This window comes from Natator depressus, chromosome 14, assembly GCF_965152275.1.
Source record: "Natator depressus isolate rNatDep1 chromosome 14, rNatDep2.hap1, whole genome shotgun sequence".
NCBI lineage: Eukaryota > Metazoa > Chordata > Testudines > Cheloniidae > Natator > Natator depressus.
The window spans coordinates 83,976-104,010 of NC_134247.1; the positions used below are offsets into that span (position 1 = coordinate 83,976).

General features: G+C 43.4%; 1 protein-coding gene across 5 annotated transcripts in view; it reads left to right on the forward strand.

The window, feature by feature from the left end:
• Positions 1–10,686, forward strand: part of CSNK1D (casein kinase 1 delta) — a 64,654-nt gene extending 53,968 nt beyond the window's left edge. The window contains exons 9-10 of one of the 5 annotated variants that reach the window (XM_074971042.1): positions 6,673–6,737; positions 8,568–10,686. In XM_074971042.1, coding sequence (XP_074827143.1) covers positions 6,673–6,705 — 33 coding nt within the window. In that variant the 3' untranslated portion in view covers positions 6,706–6,737; positions 8,568–10,686. Of the gene's footprint in view, positions 1–1,497; positions 1,970–6,672; positions 6,738–8,318; positions 8,382–8,567 lie in introns of those variants that run through there. The other 4 variants (XM_074971039.1, XM_074971043.1, XM_074971040.1 and 1 more) reach the window with 4 other exon arrangements.
• Positions 10,687–20,035: the final 9,349 nt, after the last annotated feature.

Sequence of the window (20,035 nt, forward strand, 5' to 3'; positions counted from 1 at the left end):
GCAAAGATGTTCATTGTGTAATATGGTAACACCCTGTTAAATAGAAAGCTCTGACAATATTCCTGTGTATTAGCTTTTGTTTAAAGAGACAACTTTTGTAATGATTGTTTGATATTTACATGCAAGGATTTGTAAACTAATAAAAACTTCCTCAAATAATATTTTTAAAGCATTTTGGAAGAATTGCAGATAGCGCAAATGTTGGCAGAATGATTGATAAATAAAGGTGAGGACAGGGCAGTCATACATAGCTATCTGGATTGTGTGGTAAGCTGGGTCCATTCCAACAAAATGAGCCAAATGCAATGTCATACATCTGGGCAGAAAGAACGCAGTCCATACCTAAAGAATGGGGGGCTGTATCCTGGAAAGCAGTGACTCTGAAAAAGGTTTTAAGGGTCATAGTGGACAAACCGTTCAATATGAGCTCCCAGTGTGATGCTCTGGCAAAAAGCCCTAACGTCCTTAGGGTATGTCTACACTACGAAATCAGGTTGAATTTATAGAAGTCGGTTTTCTAGAAAGCGTTTTTATACAGTCGACTGTGTGTGTCCCCACACACATGCTCTAAGTGCATGTGGTCAGCACAGTGTGTCCACGCTACCGAGGCAGCCGTCTATTTCCGGAGTGTTGCACTGTGGGTAGCTATCCCACAGTTCCCGCAGTCTCCGCTGCCCATTTGAATTCTGGGTAGAAATCCCAGTGCCTGATGGGCCTAAAACATTGTCGCGGGTGGTTCTGGGTACATATTGTCAGGCCCCCCTTCCTTCCCTCCTTCCGTGAAAGCAAAGGCAGACAATCGTTTTGCGCCTTTTTTCTTGAGTTACCTGTGCAGACGCCATACTATGGCAAGCATGGAGCCTGCTCAGCTAACCATCACCGTATGTCTCCTGGGTGCTGGCAGACGCGGTACTGCATTGCTACACAGCAGCAGTTTATTGCCTTTTGGCAGCAAACAGTGCAGTATGACTGGTAGCCATCGTCGATGTAGTCCTGGGTGCTCTTTTAACCAACCTCGATGAGGTCAGAGGCGCCTGGGCAAACATGGGAGTGACTCAGCCAGGTCATTTCCCTTTTAAGTTTTGTCTCATGGCGATTTGAGTCCTACCGGCAGTGCACTGTCTTTTAATCAGCAGCCAGCAGAAGAGGATGGCCAGCAGTCATACTGCACCGTCTTCTGCCGAGCATCCAGGAGATGACGATGGCTAGCGGTTGTACTGCACAGTCTGCTGCCAGCAAGATGTATAAAGATAGATGAAGTGGCTCAAAACAAGAAATAGACCAGATTTGTTTTGTATTCATTTTCTCCTCCCTCCCTCCGTGAAATCAACGGCCTGCTAACGGCCAGTTTTGAGTTCTATCCGTGAGGGGGCCATTCAGTTTCTCGCAAAGCCACCCCCTTTGTTGATTTTAATTCTCTGTAAGCCATGTCATCAGTCGCCCCTCCCTCCGTCAGGGCAATGGCAGACTATTGTTCCACGCCTTTTTTCTGTGCAGACGCCATATCATAGCAAGCATGGAGCCCGCTCAGATCACTTTGGCAATTAGGAGCACATTAACACTACACACATTATCCAGCAGTATATGCAGCACTAGAACTTTGTAAAGCGAAACCGGGCGAGTAGGCGATGTCAGCACGGTGACGAGAGTGATGAGGACATGGACACAGACTTCTCTCAAAGCATGGGCCCTGGCAATGTGGATATCATGGTGCTAATGGGGCAGGTTCATGCGGTGGAACGCCGATTCTGGGCTCTGGAAACAAGCACAGACTGGTGGGACCGCATAGTGTTGCAGGTCTGGGACGATTCCCAGTGGCTGCGAAACTTTTGCATGCGTAAGGGCACTTTCATGGAACTTTGTGACTTGCTTTCCCCTGCCCTGAGGCGCAAGAATACCAAGATGAGAGCAGCCCTCACAGTTGAGAAGTGAGTGGCAATAGCCCTGTGGAAGCTTGCAACGCCAGACAGCTACCGGTCAGTCGGGAATCAATTTGGAGTGGGCAAATCTACTGTGGGGGCTGCTGTGATGCTAGTAGCCAATGCAGTCAAAGATCTGCTGATATCAAGGGTAGTGACCCTGGGAAATGTGCAGGTCATAGTGGATGGCTTTGCTGCAATGGGATTCCCTAACTGTGGTGGGGCCATAGACGGAACCCATATCCCTACAGAGCACCAAGCCGGCGAGTACATAAACCGCAAGGGGTACTTTTCAGTAATGCTGCAAGCACTGGTGGATCACAAGGGACGTTTCACCAACATCAACGTGGGATGGCCGGAAAAGGTACATGACGCTCGCATCTTCAGGAACTCTGGTCTGATTCAAAAGCTGCGGGAAGGAACTTTATTCCCAGACCAGAAAATAATCATTGGGGATGTTGAAATGCCTATAGTTATCCTTGGGGACCCAGCCTACCCCTTAACGCCATGGCTCATGAAGCCATACACAGGCAGCCTGGACAGTAGTCAGGAGCTGTTCAACTACAGGCTGAGCAAGTGCAGAATGGTGGTAGAATGTGCATTTGGACGTTCAAAAGCGCGCTGGCACAGTTTACTGACTCGGTTACACCTCAGCAAAACCAATATTCCCACTGTTATTACTGCTTGCTGTGCGCGCCACAATATCTGTGAGTAAGGGGGAGACGTTTATGGCGGGGTGGGAGGTTGAGGCAAATCGCCTGGCTGCTGGTTATGCACAGCCAGACACCAGGGCGGTTAGAAGAGCACAGGAGGGCACGGTGCGCATCAGAGAAGCTTTGAAATCCAGTTTCATGACTGGCCAGGCTACGGTGTGAAAGTTAATGCATCCGATGAAGTGAGCTGTAGCTCACGAAAGCTCATGCTCAAATAAATTGGTTAGTCTCTAAGGTGCCACAAGTCCTCCTTTTCTTTTTGCGAATACAGACTAACACGGCTGTTGGTGTGAAAGTTCTGTTTGTTTCTCTTTGATGAAACCCCCTGCCTCTTGGTTCACTCTGCTTCCCTGTAAGCTAACCACCCTCCCCTCCTCCCTTCGATCACCGCTTGCAGAGGCAATAAAGTCATTGTTGCTTCACATTCATGCATTCTTTATTAATTCATCACATAAATAGGGGGATAACTGCCAAGGTAGCCCAGGATGGGTGGTGGTGGAGAGAAGCACCAGGAGGGGTGGAGGAGGAGGGAAGGACAAGGCCACACAGCACTCTAAAAGTTTTAAAACTTATTGAATGCCAGCCTTCTGTTGCTTGGGCAATCCTCTGGGGTGGAGTGGCTGGATCACTGGAGGCCCCCCACACTGCGTTCTCAGGCATCTGGGTGAGGAGGCTATGGAACTTGGGGAGGAGGGCGGTTGGTTACACAGGGGCTGTAGCGGCTGTCTGTGCTCCTGCTACCTTTCCTGCAGCTCAACCATACGCTGGAGCATATTAGTTTGATCCTCCAGCAGCCTCAGCATTGAATCCTGCCTCCTCTCATCACGCTGCCGCCACCTTTCAGCTTCAGCCCTCTCTTCAGCCCACCACCTCTCCTCCCAGTCATTTTGTGCTTTCCTGCACTCTGACATTGTCTGCCTCCACGCATTTGTCTGTGCTCTGTCAGTGTGGGAGGACAGCATGAGCTCAGAGAACATTTCATCGCAAGTGTATTTTTTTTGCCTTCTGATCTTCGGTAGCCTCTGGGAAGGAGAAGATCCTGTGATCCTTGAAACACATGCAGCTGGTGGAGGAAAAAAAAAAAAGGGGGACAGTGGTATTTTAAAAGGCACATTTTATAGAACAATGGATACACTCTTTCACGGTAAACCTTGCTGTTAACATTACATACATGCATGGCTAGCCCCTCCCCGTGGCTAACAGCGGGGAACATTTCTGTTCGGCCACAGGCAAACAGCCCAGGAGGAACGGGCTCCTCTGAATGTTCCCTTAAGAAAGCACCCTATTTCAACCAGGTGACCATGAATGACATCACTCTCCTGAGGATAACACAGAGAGATAAAGAATGGATGTTGTTTGAATGCCAGCAAACATACACTGCAATGCTTTGTTCTACAATGATTCCCGAGTACGTACTACTGGCCTGGAGTGGTAAAGTGTCCTACCATGGTGGATGGAATAAGGCTGCCCTCCCCAGAAACCTTTTGCAAAGGCTTTGGGAGTACATCCAGGAGAGCTGCAAATGCCAGGGCAAATTAATCATTAAACATGCTTGCTTTTAAACCATGTATAGTATTTTAAAAGGTACACTCACCAGAGGTCCCTTCTCCGCCTGGCAGGTCCGGGAGGCAGCCTTGGGTGGGTTCGGGGGGGGGGGGGGTACTGGCTCCAGGTCCAGGGTGAGAAACAGTTCCTGGCTGTCGAGAAAACCGGTTTCTCCGCTTGCTTGCTGTGAGCTGTCTACAACCTCATCATCATCTTCCTCATCCCCAAAACCTGCTTCCGTGTTGCCTCCATCTCCATTGAAGGAGTCAAACAACACAGCTGCGGTAGTGGTGGCTGAACCCCCTAAAATGGCATGCAGCTCATCAGAGAAGCGGCATGTTTTGGGCTCTGACCTGGAGCGGCCGTTCGCCTCTCTGGTTTTCTGGTAGGCTTGCCTCAGCTCCTTAAGTTTCACACAGCACTGCTTCGGGTCCCTGTTATGGCCTCTGTCCTTCATGCCCTGGGAGATTTTTGACGAATATTTTGTCATTTCAAAAACTGGAACATAGTTCTGATAGCACAGATTCCTCTCCCCATACAGCGATCAGATCCCGTACCTCCTGTTCGGTCCATGCTGGAGCTCTTTTGCGATTCTGGGACTCCATCATGGTCACCTCTGCTGATGAGCTCTACATGGTCACCTGCAGCTTGCCACGCTGGCCAAACAGGAAATTGACATTCAAAAGTTCGCAGGCCTTTTCCTGTCTACCTGGCCAGTGCATCTGAGTTGAGAGTGCTGTCCACAGTGGTCACAATGGAGCACTCTGGGATAGCTCACGGAGGCCAATACCGTCTAATTGTGTCCACAGTACCCCAAATTTGACCCAGCAAGGCCGATTTCAGCGCTAATCCCCTTGTTGGGGGTGGAGTAAGGAAATCGATTTTAAGAGCCCTTTAAGTCGAAAAAAAGGGCTTCATCGTGTGGACCGGTGCAGGGTTAAATCAATTTAACACTGCTAAATTCGACCTCAACTCCTAGTGTAGACCAGGGCATGGATTTATAAACAAAGGAATAGGAATTAGGAGCTGGGATGTGTGTTTACCTATGTATGAGAGTGATACTGGAATACTTTTGTCCCATTTTGGTGTTCACATTTCAAAAAGGATATTGAAAAATAGGAGAGGATGCAGACAAAAGCGTCAAATGATTTGAGGGCTGGAAAGAATGCCTTTCAGTGACACATGGAGCCCAGTCTGTTTAGCTTATCGAAAAGTTCAAGAGGTGACTTGATCACTATGTATACAAGTTCCTTCATGGGGAGAAAATACTTGCTACTAAAGGACTCTTAAATCTATTAGAGAAAGGCATGAGAAGAACCAGGGACTGGAAGTTAAAGCCAAACAAATTCAAATTAGAAATAAGGCACAATATTTTAACAGTGAGGATTATGAACTACTGGAACAAACTATGAAAGAATGTGGTGGATTCTCCATCTTTTAATGTCTAGAAATCCAAGACTGGATTCCTTTCTGGGGGATATGCTCTAGTCAAACACAAGTTAATGGGCTGCACAGAGGTAACTGGAAGAAATGTTCTGGCCTGTGTGAAGCAGGATGTCATACTAGATGAACTAATGGTCTCTTCTGGCTTTAAAATGAATCTATGAACTTCTGGATCCGAGAAGGTGGTGGAAGTACCTGAAGCAGTCAGTCAGCATGCCATCCTACCTTTTTATAGCTACACCCTTTGAGTGTTAAGGAGTAGTGATGGAAGGATAGTGGGTGCATGAGCGCTCCCACAGGCACTGCTACTAAAAGTTCCAGTCCAGACTGCATAATCGGGCACATCTCAGGCGAGTGAACGTGCAGAGGTTGTCTTGAACTCCAGTAACAGGTGTGTAATCTTTGTTTCTCTCCATACAGGGCTCAATTTTGTAAGACTGTTTCAATGGAACTTCTTACATGCTTAAAGTTAAGCATGTGCTTAAGTACTTCGCTGGATGCAGAGTGCACAGCACTTTGCAGGATCAAGCTCTTGCACAACTCCTATTTATGCTAATAATAGATTGAGAATTCTCTCTGTAGTTTGGAGGAAAAGGTTTAGAATACTTACAAGAATAAAAGAATATTGGAATAAGTCTCTTTGACAAAGGAAAATGTTTTTAAATCAGTGGCCAGCAGTGGCAATGAACAGTCTGTGTTATTACCACTTTATTGGAATAAAATAGAGGCTGGAACAAAAATGCACTTCCAAAATACAGTTCACTCTCCACTTCCTAATGAGAAAACTTTTATTCATATGTTAATCTTTATAGGGATCATTTTCTACATAGTTCCTCAAACCCTGAGATTTCAGCTTTCTTTGAGGGGAAAAAAATTTTTTGTTCCTTTTAAAATATCTATTAGTACAGAAACCAGTCTTGTAGCAATCTGAAATTGAAGTCCTTGGAAAATATATCTAGGTTCAACTGCAAATTTAGGTTGGATTTTGTAGTCAACTTTATATATTTGGACAGTAGAACTGTTACAATTTGCTGTCTTTTCCCCCACCTCAGAATAGCATTCCCTTCGAACATCATGGCAAGTAGCTGCTCGTCTCCTCGTTGGAAGGCAGCACTGGGTGAGTCCCTTCTTGTTAGAGCCAAATCATTTTGGTTGGGGTGGGATTAAATCCTGTGGAAACATCAGATTTGGCACTTCCTCCTCACATTAACTCTTACAATTGTATGCTTTATCTCTGTGCCCTACGCTCAGATGTCAGGTACTTGACGTGGCATTAGGATTCCTTCTGAATGTAAAAGTAAACATCCTTCCAAGAGTTGAAGTATTTACTACCGTTCTTCCTAAATTGTTTAGTAGAATTAATTAAAATTGGTGATTTGGGAAGCCCCTATGGCTATTAAGGATTGTTAATAAAATAAGCAGATCAGCAACTCTAAACCATCTAACTGTCCTAGAACCACTAGTTACACCATAATTATGCTTACAATCTCAGACATCCATTCTAAACTAGACTGAGCTTTTAAAATTATGAAAAGATTACTTGTTCTGAAGACTTGTCATGGAGAACAAAATTAACTAATTCAAGTAAGGCTTTATCTTGGCATGAGTGGTACAAGTTATTAAAGCATCCTTCATTTTTTTGTGTTTTTTAATTCTCTTCCATACCTTCTGAGCTGCCAGAGATTAAAAACTTTTTCAGATGAACTTCTCTTTAGTGTATCTGAAACATTAGCACCTTGAATATAGGCAGACTTGAACTTGGATACTCAAAATCCTTTGCCAGTGGATAGTGAAATAATTTCTGCCTTTATGCGCAGTTTTCTAGTATTTAAGCCAATTGTGTTTTAGCAATAGAAACATTTGTGAGTCAAAATCTGTACCTCACTGTTGAAGGATACTGACTCTTAAATAACTTTAGAAGCTTCTTCTTTGCTTTGCTATATATTAAAAAGGCAATCATATTTTTCTGTTCCTTGTTAAATTACGTAGTTCTTTCCGCTGCTTTACTTTCTCTATAAAGCTCCAGCTTGCACTAATCCTACATCTGCAGTTGGTGTAGCATCCTTCTCTTCCTCTTTTTTTATTTAATTTTCTCCAGTTGTTCTGTGTACTTGGCTGACTCCAGAAGCTGCTTCTTTCTTAAATTGTTGTAATATTCAAAACTGTCTGCAAATGATGGTTTACTGCTTTGAGCCCCAATCATTAGGCCTTACTCAAGCAAAGCGCCCATTGAAGTCAATGCAAATCTTGCATGAGTTATGACAGCAGGACCCAGCCAGATCAAGATCTTGTCTGTTGTGCTTGACCTTTATGTGCCAAAAATTTGGTAGCTACTTAAGACTGTTTCTCATTCTTAGAGTGATATTGCTGCTTTGACATTTGTAACTTCTTAAATTAAAGGTACTGATGTGTGATGCCTTTAACTCTCTGTGGGCACTATGTTACTTAAGACAAACTCAACCTAAGTAAATAATATTCTGAAATGTGTTTAATATGGCATCACCAGTAAAAATCCAAAGAGCTCTATCTTTTTTAACATTATATTTTTAACTTTATTCTTCGATTTGGGTTTCTTCAGTCTTGAATCTCTATCAGTTTTATTTCAAGAGTTCAGCAGTTTAATCTGGTTTTGTTCTTTTTTGCGTGCATGTTTTTGCTCTGATTTATTTGTTCTTCAAACTCTCTGCTTGTGGTGAAGAGGTCATTTCCTGTGTTAACCTTAATACAGAAGGAAAATGCAGATAACGTGATGTGGCTACAGGTAGGTATGAAATAGCCTGTGTAGTCCATTGGATTGTAGATTCTAGAAAGATAATTTTTTCCTTTTTACCAGGGTTTTTATGCCCAGATGTTTTGCAACAAGTGGCTGAAACAATTTTGGTAGAACCATCTACGTGCTAGTTAAAACGACTTGTGCTGATTTTATCTTATTCTTTGGCTCTGATAGATTCCTGCTCGTGTGACTACCAGTGTTCTCCAGTCTGCTGTGCACCGATGAAAATAATTTTGCCATAGAGGGCAGTTAATGCATGGCTGATCGCCTATGTTACCAATGGCTTTACTAGCAAAAATACCCCAACCTAGAGCAGAAACATTACAACTGGAGCTTTCCGTGCCACTTACAAAGAGATACTTGCAGGAACATGGACAGACTCCAACAACTGCCATTAAAAGAGGCTCTTGCCAGAAACCCAATGACCTTAAGTGAACTCTGTAGTAACAGGGCTGGAAAAGGAAGAGATGGTTTACAGAGTTAATCGCCTGTTATTGAATAGCCATTTCAGTTCTCCCTCCACAGGCGGCAGACTTTACCCCTTTTTATTATTCTACTGTAACTATAAATCTTTTACCTGGTTGGTTTAAGAAAATTTTATATCATTTTGCTAAGATTATTGCTTAATTCTGTGTAAAGAATTCTGTCTTGCTTTTGTCTGATTTAAAAATGTCATATATGAACAATCCTGAATTAAAGACAATGACTTGAAATTTCTTGTAAAGTTTAGTCTGGCAGGGAATATGTAAATTAATTAAAACCATCTGATTTTATTTAAACTGTTTACTTTTTTAGGTATAGTCCCATTCAGGATGGGGGGTGGGGGAGTTCTCCTGAAAGTTTTTTAATATGCATTATAGTTTTATTACTTTGCTTCTTCCACATTTTAATGGAAATCTCCATGCAACACAGAAACACTTTTGAATTTTTACTCTTCTCTAGTATAGTCAGAGAAAGCAAAAGATACTGGATAGAAGTGTCTGGGCTATTTAGAGATGGTGATATTGAAAGATAACTTATTCCTAAAGCATGTGAAGAATAAAGAGGGAGAAGGGCTCTGATATTTAAGAGGAATTTGTTGGAGTTTAGAGATGGTAAGCATGGCATGTGGTTCTCCTTCATTTGAGAAGGATTGTGTATAAAACACTCTTCCTTGGTAAGATCTAGTTTTCTACATTGAGATTGGCTGGTTTGAAGACCATTGCAAGTGGCACAAGAATTACTGCCATTGCAGACTGAGTGAATTTGTGTACAGTTGCTTCAGCATCCACATACATAAAAAAAAAATGTGATTCTGGTCTGCTGTGTATTGCCAAGACACAAAAAGGAATTATAAACAAAATATTCCTGCTGTGAAATCCTGAGAACTGATTCTCAGGCGTGAATTACATTCTTAATATAAGTTGTATATTTCTGGGATTGCTATTCTTTATCTGGCGTTAAATGACTTGTTCATATGCCTAGAATGTCCAAAATAAAAAGTGCTCTTGGCAGATGTCCCTATTAAGGAATATGGAAGGATCTTTATATTGTTTCTAACTTAAAACATTTTCATAAAGGAATGCTAAATATTTTATCCTTGCAGTAACTAGAAAAGTTCAATTATTAGTCATATTCAAGCAAAGTAATGTCAGTTTCCCTCTTGAAAATGAAAGTGCAATACATAAGTGTTATTTGAAAGATTCCATCCTATTTGGAAACATAGGCTAAAAACAAATCCATTAATATTTTCCTTGTGCCTCAAACTTTTTTAGGATAGTTGTTCCAGAGTTTTGCAAATTCTTTTTCTATCCAAAATCCACGGACTAAATCTGTCAGTCACTTTTCTTGAGATATTTCAGAATGCTAACTAATTGCTTGTGCTTCTCTAGATCTCAGTGGGGGAAACCTGTGTTTCGGGGGAGTGCAATGGAAAGGTTTAAAAGTTTGGTCCATGGATAATTTTGCATAACAGAATCCCTTACTCAGTTACTGTAGATTTCAGGACTTAAGGCATGTGCACTACCATTTGTACAGTTCTACATTTCACTGTGCTTTCTTTGTAAATATGTGTGGTTAATGATGTAATGTTAGAGAGACTTACAAAGGCAGCCTTTTCTTCCCGTCCTCTGTATCTGGAACCTTAAATTGCTGTACTGTACTTAAAAGCTGACTGATGCAAATTTCTAGAATTGTACTTGGTTGTGGGCTGTTCTTGCCCTTTCACAATAGTTATATCCCATCACCTGCAAAAAATAGTTAGAAAGTCTGTATAAACCTGTGTATTGGTAACCAATATCTCAGAACACCTCATTTGTACTATCACTATATTTGTGTACTTTACCAATTGTGTAAATAATAAATTCATAATGACTTCTACTTTTTTCTTGGTGAAATTTGTCTTTTTAATGGATTCTCAGCACATACACAGGCAAATTCTCATTCCTCCACAAATGCTGAGCATTGAAAACTAGTGCCTACAATGATATTTCTTAAAGGTAGGGAGGGGCAAGGACCTTGTGATGGCCATCTTCCCTGCACTGACCAGCAAAATTGGGTTGGCATGTCTAGGGGAAAGTATATATTGAAAGTGACACATGCTCCCAGAAGTGTGGTGACTGTCTCAGCCAGCTCTGGAGCGGGGGACTTCTGCCCCAACCTAGTCCTCTCCTACTGCAAGTGTTGATTGAAAAGCCATGATTCAGCTTTGTGTTTTTGTAGATTTAGAGGGCTATGTCAGCTTATACCAAGGACCTAGCCCAGCATATATAACACTTAGTACCTGATCCAGTGAAGTTGATGGGGAAAAGAGTAATAAACCAATAACTGCAGGTAGCCCATGAGGAAAATAAGGACCTAACTGTATAGTAGTAGCCCATTTCTTCTCATTGAAATTAATGCCTTTTTTCCCTAATGGTAAAGTACTATTTATTTACTATATTTATAGTTAGTTTACAGACTTACAAAGAGCAGCTTTTTGCAAATGTTTGGTATTTGTTGTGCTTTTGTTAACAAGTATAACCTTGTATTGATATGAAGCTTGGGAAAACAATTGCTTTTGAGCAGTAAGACTTACAACTGACTTGTAGGAGCTGTAGGTGAAAAGATGGAGGATGTTTATTTCATATCACTAGTAATAATAGCTAGCTCTTAGAGTTTTTCAGCAGTAGACTGCAAATGCATCTTTAATGTATTTATCCTTGCAACACTCCTGTGAGGTAGAAAAGTATTTCCCCCATTTTACAGATGAGGAAATGAGGCAGAGAGGCTAAATGACTTCCAAAGGTCACACACAGGAAGTCTGCTGTGGTGCAGAGAATTGAACTTGAGTCTGCAAAGTCCTAATAGGACATATGTTAGTTCTGATGCACATTTATTACAAACCATTGTTTTTTGGCATTTAATCTTCAAAATTATAATTATTCACAAGTTTCTTCAGGTAATATGTGTCATTTTTGAAAGAATTCTTAAAATTATGTTCTGCAAAAGCATGGAAAGGTGGTGTTTACTTTGCACATTCATAGTTGAAATGCATGATTTTTTTAAAAAAATCCAGCCTTGCCATAGCTGTAGTACTCAATGGGAACAATCTCCTTTGACTTTTTTTTGGAACATTGACTTGGGCACCATATACACGGCAAGCATAACCAAACCTAGTGGTAACTGGGTTCCCAGATTCTTATAGGGTATCAAGTTTCTTAAAAATAGGTTGTTGCAGTACTGCAATTCATACTGTGACTTTTTCCTGTCAGCTATCCAAGTGAGAGACAGACACACACAGCAAAGTTAAGGGTCCAGATCTAATGCATCCAACGGTTCTGAGGGAGTTGGCTGATAGGACTGCAGAGCCATTGGCCATTATCTTTGAAAATTCATGGTGAGGGGGGGAGGTCCTGGACTATTGGAAAAAGGCAAATATGGTGCCCATATTTTTAAAAAGGGGAGACTAGAGGGAACTACAGATCGGTCAGCCTCACCTCAACCCCTGGAAAAATCATGGACCAGGTCCTCAAGGAATCCATTTTGAAGCACTGGAGGAGAAGGTGGTGATCAGGAACAGTCAACATGGATTCACCAAGGGCAAGTCATGCCTGACCAACCTGATCATAGATTAATAGAATAGCAGGGTTGGAAAGGACCTCAGGAGGTCATTTAGTCCAACCCCCTGCTCAAAGCAGGACCAGTCCCCAACTAAATCATCCAGCCAGGGCTTTGTCAAGCCTGACCTTAAAACTTTGAAGGAAGGCGATTCCACCACCTCCCTAGGTAATGCATTCCAGTGTTTCATCACCCTCCTAGTGAAAAAGTTTTTCCTAATATCCAACCTAAACCTCCCCCACTGCAACTTGAGACCATTACTCCTTATTCTCTCATCTGCTACCACTGAGAACAGTCTAGATCCATCCTCTTTGGAACCCCCTTTCAGGTAGTTGAAAGCAACTATCAAATCCCCCCCTTATTCTTCTCTTCCACAGACTAAACAATCCCAGTTCCCTCAGCCTCTCCTCATAAGTTGTGCTCCAGTCCCCTAATCAATTTTGTTGCCCTCTGCTGGATGTTTTCCAATTTTTCCACATCCTTATAGTGTGAGGCCCAAAACTGGACACAGTACTCCAGATGAGGCCTCACCAATGTCCAATAGAGGGGACATCTATTCCCTCAATCACGTCCCTCAATCTGCTGGCAATGCCCCTACTCATACATCCCAAAATGCCATTGGGCTTCTTGACAACAACAGCCCACTGTTGACTCATATCCAGCTTCTCGTCGACTGTAACCCCTAGGTCCTTTTCTGAAGAACTGCTGCCGAGCCATTTGGGCCCTAGTCTGTAGCGGTGCATGGGATTCTTCCATCCTAAGTGCAGGACTCTGCACTTGTCCTTGTTGAACCTCATCAGATTTCTTTTGGCCCAATCCTCTAATTTGTCTAGGGCCCTCTGTATCCTATCCCTACCCTCCAGCGTATCTACCTCTCCTCCCAGTTTAGTGTCATCTGCAAACTTGCTGAGGGTGCAATCCACACCATCCTCCAGATCATTAATGAAGATATTGAACAAAACCAGCCCAAGGACCGACCCTTGGGGCACTCTGCTTGATACCGGATGCCAACTAAACATGGAGCCATTGATCACTACCTGTTGAGCCTGACAATCTAGCTAGCTTTCTATCCACCTTATAGTCCATTCATCCAGCCCATACTCCTTTAACTTACTGGCAAGAATACTGTGGGAGACTGTGTCAAAAGCATTGCTAAAGTCAAGGAACACCACATCCACTGCTTTCCCCTCATCCACAGGGCCAGTTATCTTGTCGTAGAAGGCAATTAGATTAGTCTGGCATGACTTGCCCTTGGTGAATCCATGCTGACTGTTCCTGATCACTTTCCTCTCCTCTAAGTGCTTCAGAATTGATTCCTTGAGGACTTGCTCCATGATTTTTCCAGGGACTGAGGTGAGGCTGACTGGCCTGCAGTTCCCAGGATCATCCTCCTTCCCTTTTTTAAGCCTTTTTCCAGTCATCCGGGACCTCCCCCGATCACCATGAGTTTTCAAAGATAATGGCCAATGGCTCTGCAATCACATCCGCCAACTCCTTTAGCACTCTCAGATGCAGCGCATCTGGCCCCATGGACTTGTGCTCGTCCAGCTTTTCTAAATAGTCCCGAACCACTTTTCTCCACAGAGGGCTGTTCACCTCCTCCCCATGCTGTGCTGCCCAGTGCAGCAGTCTGGGAGCTGACCTTGTTCGTGAAGACAGAGGCAAAAAAAAAAACATTGAGTACATTAGCTTTTTCCACATCCTCTGTCACTAGGTTGCCTCCCTCATTCAGTAAAGGGCCCACACTTTCCTTGACTTTCTTCTTGTTGCTAACATACTTGAAGAAACCCTTCCTGTTACTCTTACATCTGGAGATGCAGCTAGCAAGAGATGTTGATTTGGCCTTCCTGATTTCACTCCTGCATGCCCGATCAATATTTTGATACTCTTCCCTGGTCATTTGTCCAGTCTTCCACTTCTTGTTAGCTTCTTTTTTGTGTTTAAGATCAGCAAGAATTTCACGGTTAAGCCAAGCTGGTCGCCTGCCATATTTACTACTCTTTCTACACATCGGGATGGTTTGTCCCTGTAATCTCAATAAGGATTCTTTAAAATACAGCCAGCTCTCCTGGACTCCTTTCCCCCTCCTGTTATTCTCCCAGGGGATCCTGCCCATCAGTTTCCTGAGGTTGTCAAAATCTGCTTTTCTGAAGTCCAGGGTCCATATTCTGCTGCTCTCCTTTCTTCCCTGTGTCAGGATCCTGAACTCGACCATCTCATAGTCACTGCCTCCCAGGTTCCCATCCACTTTTGCTTCCCCTACTAATTCTTCCTGGTTTGTGAGGAGCAGGTCAAGAAGAGCTCTGCCCCTAGTTGGTTCCTCCAGCACTTGCACCAGGAAATTGTCCCCTACACTTCCCAAAAACTTCCTGGATTGTCTGTGCACCACTGTATTGCTGTCCCAGCAGGTATCAGGGTGATTTGAAGTCTCCCATGAGAACCAGGGCCTGCGATCTAGTAACTTCCATTAGTTGCTGGAAGAAAGCCTTGTCCACCTCATCCCCCTGATCCGGTGGTCTATAGCAGACTCATACCACGACATCATAATTCCTTGACTGTGCCAGGACTTCCAGTTCTCCCTGCTTGTTTCCCAGGCTTCTTGCATTTGTATATAGGCACTTGAGATAACTTGCTGATCATCCTGCTTTCTTAGTATGAGGCAGGAGCCCCCCCTTTTGCGTTCTCCTGCTCGTGCTTCCTCCCGGTATCCCAGGTCTCCACTTACCTCAGGGCTTTTGTCTCCTTCCCCCGGTGAACCTAGTTTAAAGCCTTCCACCCTAGGTTAGCCAGCCTGCTTCCAAAGATGCTCTTCCCTCTCTTCATTAGGTGGAGCCCATCTCTGCCTAGCACTCCTTCTTGGAATACCATCCCATGGTCAAAAAATCCAAAGCCTTCTCTCCGACACCACCTGCGTAGCTATTCGTTGACTTCCACGATTCGACGGTCTCTATCCAGGCCTTTTCCTTTTACGGGGAGGATGGACAAAAACACCACTTGTGCCTCAAACTCCCTTATCCTTCTTCCCAGAGCCACGTAGTCCGCAGTGAGCCGCTCAAGGTCATCCCTGGCAGTATCATTGGTGCCCACATGGAGAAGCAGGAAGGGGTAGCGATCCGAGGGCTTGATAAGTCTCGGCAGTCTCTCCATCACATCGTGAATCCTAGCTCCTGGCAAGCAGCAGACTTCTCAGTTTTCCCGGGTCGGGGTGACAGATAGATGACTCCGTCCCCCTTAGGAGAGAGTCCCCGACCACCAACCTCCCGCCTCCTCCTCTTCGGAGTGGTGGTTGTGGAACCCCCATCCCTAGGACAGTGCATCTCATGCCTTCCAAGCGGCGGAGTCTCCTTCTGTTCCCTTCCCTCAGATGTATCATCTAGTCCGCTCTCCGCATTAATACCTGTGGAGAACATGAAAACGGTTGCTCACCTGAATCTGCGCTGCTGGTACACAGGCACTCCCCTTTCTTCTTCTGGAGGTCACATGCTGCCAAATTTATTCACCGTCCTCCTGTCCCCGCAGTGCAACCTGCTCTGAATCTTCAGAACATTGTGCCCGAAGAAGCATGTCCAGGAAATCTTCAGTTTCTCTTATGCAACGCAGGGTCGATACTTGTTTCTCCAGACCTTGAACCTTCTCTTCCAATACGGAGACCAGCTTGCACTTTGTACAGACAGTCGCTTCTGTCCTGTGGAAGAAAGACAAACATGGCACATCCAGTGCAGGTCACAACAGCTGAACGCTCCCCAACCATATTACCTTCCTTCTACGAGCTTTCTCAGGAGTTGTAACTACTCAGAGAAGCTGGCAAGATGTAAGCCCCAGTGGGCTCTCCCCAGGGGAACTCCCAGGCAAACTCCCTCTGTTAGCCTCTCTGCTGTTCGCTGTTCAGCTGGTTCGCAGCTGACTGGCTTTTTATAACAGTGGCCTTCTTTGATGAGATAACTGGCTCTGTGGATATGGGGAAAGCGGTGGATGTGATATATCTTGACTTTAGCAAAGCTTTCGATACAGTCTCCCACAGTATTCTTGCCAGCAAATTAAAAAAGTATGGATTGGATGAATAGCCTATAAGGTGGACAGAAAGCTGGCTAGATTGTTGGGCTAAAGGGGTAGTACTCAACGGCTTGATGTCTAGTTGGCAGCTGGTATCAAACAGGGTGTCCCAGGGGGTCGGTCCTGAGGCCGGTTTTGTTCAACATCTTTATTAATGATCTGGATGATGGGATGAATTGCACCCTCAGCAAGTTTGCAGATGACATGAAGATGGGGGGAGAGGTAGATACGCTGGAGGGTAGGGATAGGGTCCAGAGTGATCTAGACAAATTGGAGAATTGGGCTAAAAGAAGTCAGATGAGGTTCAACAAGGACAAATGCAGAGTCCTGCACTTAGGAAGAATCCCATTCACCACTGCAGGCTGGGGACCGACTAGCTAAGCAGCAGTTCTGCAGAAAAGGACCTGGGGATTACCATGGACAAGAAGCTGGATATGAGTCAGCAGTGTGCCCTGGTAGCCAAGAAGGCCAACAGCATATTAGGCGGGCTGTATTAGTAGGAGCATTGCCAGCAGCTCGAGGGACGTGATTAGTCCCCTCTATTGGGCACTGGTAAGGCCACCCCTGGAGTATTGTGTCCAGTTTTGGTCCCCCCCACTATAGAAGGGATGTGGACAAATTAGGGAGAGTCTAGCAGAGGGCAATGAAAATTTTTAGGGGGATTGGGCACATGACTTATGAAGAGAGGCTGAGGGAACTGGGGTTATTTAGTCTACAGAAGAGAAGAGTGAGGGGAGATTTGATCACAGCCTTCAACTACCTGAAGGGGGGGGGGTTCTAAAGAGGATGGAGCTAGGCTGTTCTCAGCGGTGGCAGATGACTGAACAAGGAGCAATGGTCTCACGGTGCAGTGGGGGAGGCCTAGGTTGGATATCAGGAAATGCTATGTCACTAGGAGGGTGGTGAAGGACTGGAATGGGCTACCTAGGGAGGTGGTGGAATCTCCATCCGCAGAGGTTTTTTAATGCCCGGCTTGACAAAGCCCTGGCTAGGATGATTTACTGGGTGTTAGTCCTGCTTTGAGCAGGGGGTTGGACTAGATGACTGCCTGAGGTCTCTTCCAACCCTAATATTCTATGAAATCTTGTTCATGGAGTAGAACAAAACCTTCATAAATTTAATAGTGGCCCCCAAAGATACTGCATGGCATTGCAATAGCTGTCACATCATCATGTGGGCTTCATGAAACAGATGGAGACACATGAAGAATTGGCTGCATGTGGCATTGAAGCATGTGTTATACAATCCTAAGTACCGTACGTCCTATGAGAAGGGCCTGGCAGGATTGGGCTGTGAATGGGTAGTGATTGTATTTAATAGGGATTTGTTCATTTGGGAGTTTGTAAATATTATTGTTCATTGCATATTAATGTAATGTAAAGAAGGCTGTACAGTGATAGCACCATTATATGCTAAGACAGTCTAATAGTTGGGGTCACTTAAAATAATTAAACTTTGATGAGGCAGGCTAACAATGATTTTCTAATTTTGTCAAGACCATCACTTTTGTGGCAGAATGTACAGTAGGTAAGAGACTTGTTTAAGAAATTCAACCTTAACTATGAATTTCCTGTTTCTAACATTTGGCCATGTTAAATACTTGGGCTATGGGGGCAGGGACTGGCTCTAGCCACCCAGCTTTCCTGTCCTTTTCATGGCTTGCTGTGGAATTGAAAAGAGTGACAACTAACAGCCTATGTAAGGAATGCACTGTTTACACAGACACTGTGTTGTCCTAAGTACACCAACATAACCCCCCCACCTCTTGTTAAGGTGATTTTATTATGGCTGCATAGCAGAGGAGTTACACAATGAAATACTCCCCCTGCCCATGTAACTTCCACTTTTTTGTCAACAAAAAGTGGACTTTTATCAATAAAACCGTATGGTGTAGACAAGGCTTTGGTTGTCTTTTCATGTATGTATGTAGTGTTTGCAGAAGAGGTGAGCACATCTCTCTTTAAACTTCACTTCCTCTCTTTCTCAATATGTTAACACTTTTATGTAGTTACATTGGTGCACCTGGACTCTCACTATGGGACAGTGAATTTTAAATTGGCATAGGGAAAGTAGTAAACTGTCACCACCCATTTAAAACAAAAATCATATGGCTGTTATTGCATGGCTGTAGGCTGACAAAACTGTAGAATTCCAGTTTTCTGGTTTCATCAGCACACAGTTGCTTCAAGCTATGCATTCCATGTTCAGCAGCCCTCTGTGGGAAAAGCCCAGTATAAAATTTAGATATCAAATAACTTTTCCAATACTGATTGCTACTACTGTTTTGAAAATATCAAACTGGTGGGCATCATAATCTCTTCCTGACTGAACAAAACTTTAAATAGATGGTTGTATTAGTCGTATATAGCAAATAAATGTCATATCACATTAAATGTTTTAAACAAAACTAGATTTTTCTTGTTATGCCACCTCTCCAATACAAGAATTTTGCTAGTAAAAATAAGGTGATTCTAAGAACTTGTTTCTCCCACGTTTAATAAAAATTTTTAAACTTTAGCTGAGATTTAGAGAATTCAAAATTATTTTGACTGAGCAACAGAGCTTGAACTTTTCACAATTTTTTTTTTTAAAAACTGTCCCTTAGCTTTATAACAGATCCTTCCTTTGCCATCTGCACTGCACCTATCTGCTTCACACTCATTCAATACTAAATTATCTGTGGGAAAACAGAAAACATTGACAGCTATCTAATTTTAATAGTGTTCAGCGATATAGCAAGCTAATCAATATAAACAAAAATCTAGATTTAACCTAATTTGAGGGAAGCATAACTCAACAAGAACTTAGTCCTACAACAGAAATTAGGTTCCAGAATTTACGGATTTAGACAAATTGATATGAAGGCTCCAGAGTGTTTTGCTGCTAGGAAACATAGTATGCCCATTATTAAATTAACCAGTAAAATTTCAATTTCTATTTTTACAAAAGTAGTAACAAATAATCACTGGAATTACAATCACTGTGTAATACTGAATGAGTTCTTGCTCCATATCCATACCACAGCCTTGTATTAAGAGAACATTAAAAGGCTTCAGCTTCTATCAGCATCCATTAGTGCAGACCCTAGTTCTGTACAGTCCCATGGACACCACTAGCAGATGCCAAAGCAGGACTGTTGCCTAAAGATGCACAGTTAAGTACTCAAGTTAGGCCCTGTTAGTGTTAAGTTGCATGCACACTTTTCATTGCCCCTTCTATGCATGCAGCTTTATGAAAGATTTTAAATGTTACATGTGCTTTCATATATCATAGATAAGCTATATAGTGTGGACACACACTTAGGCTATGTTGGCATAACTTATGTTGCTTGGGGGTAGAAGTGGGGTAAATAAATCACTCCTCTGAGCAACATAATTTACAACAACATAAGTATTGGTGTGGACAGCACTATATCAACAGGAGAGCTCTCTCCCATTGGCATAGAGCAGCTACATTAGAGAGCTTACATAGCTGCATCAGTGCAGGAGTGCCCCTGTAAACTCTCTAATGTA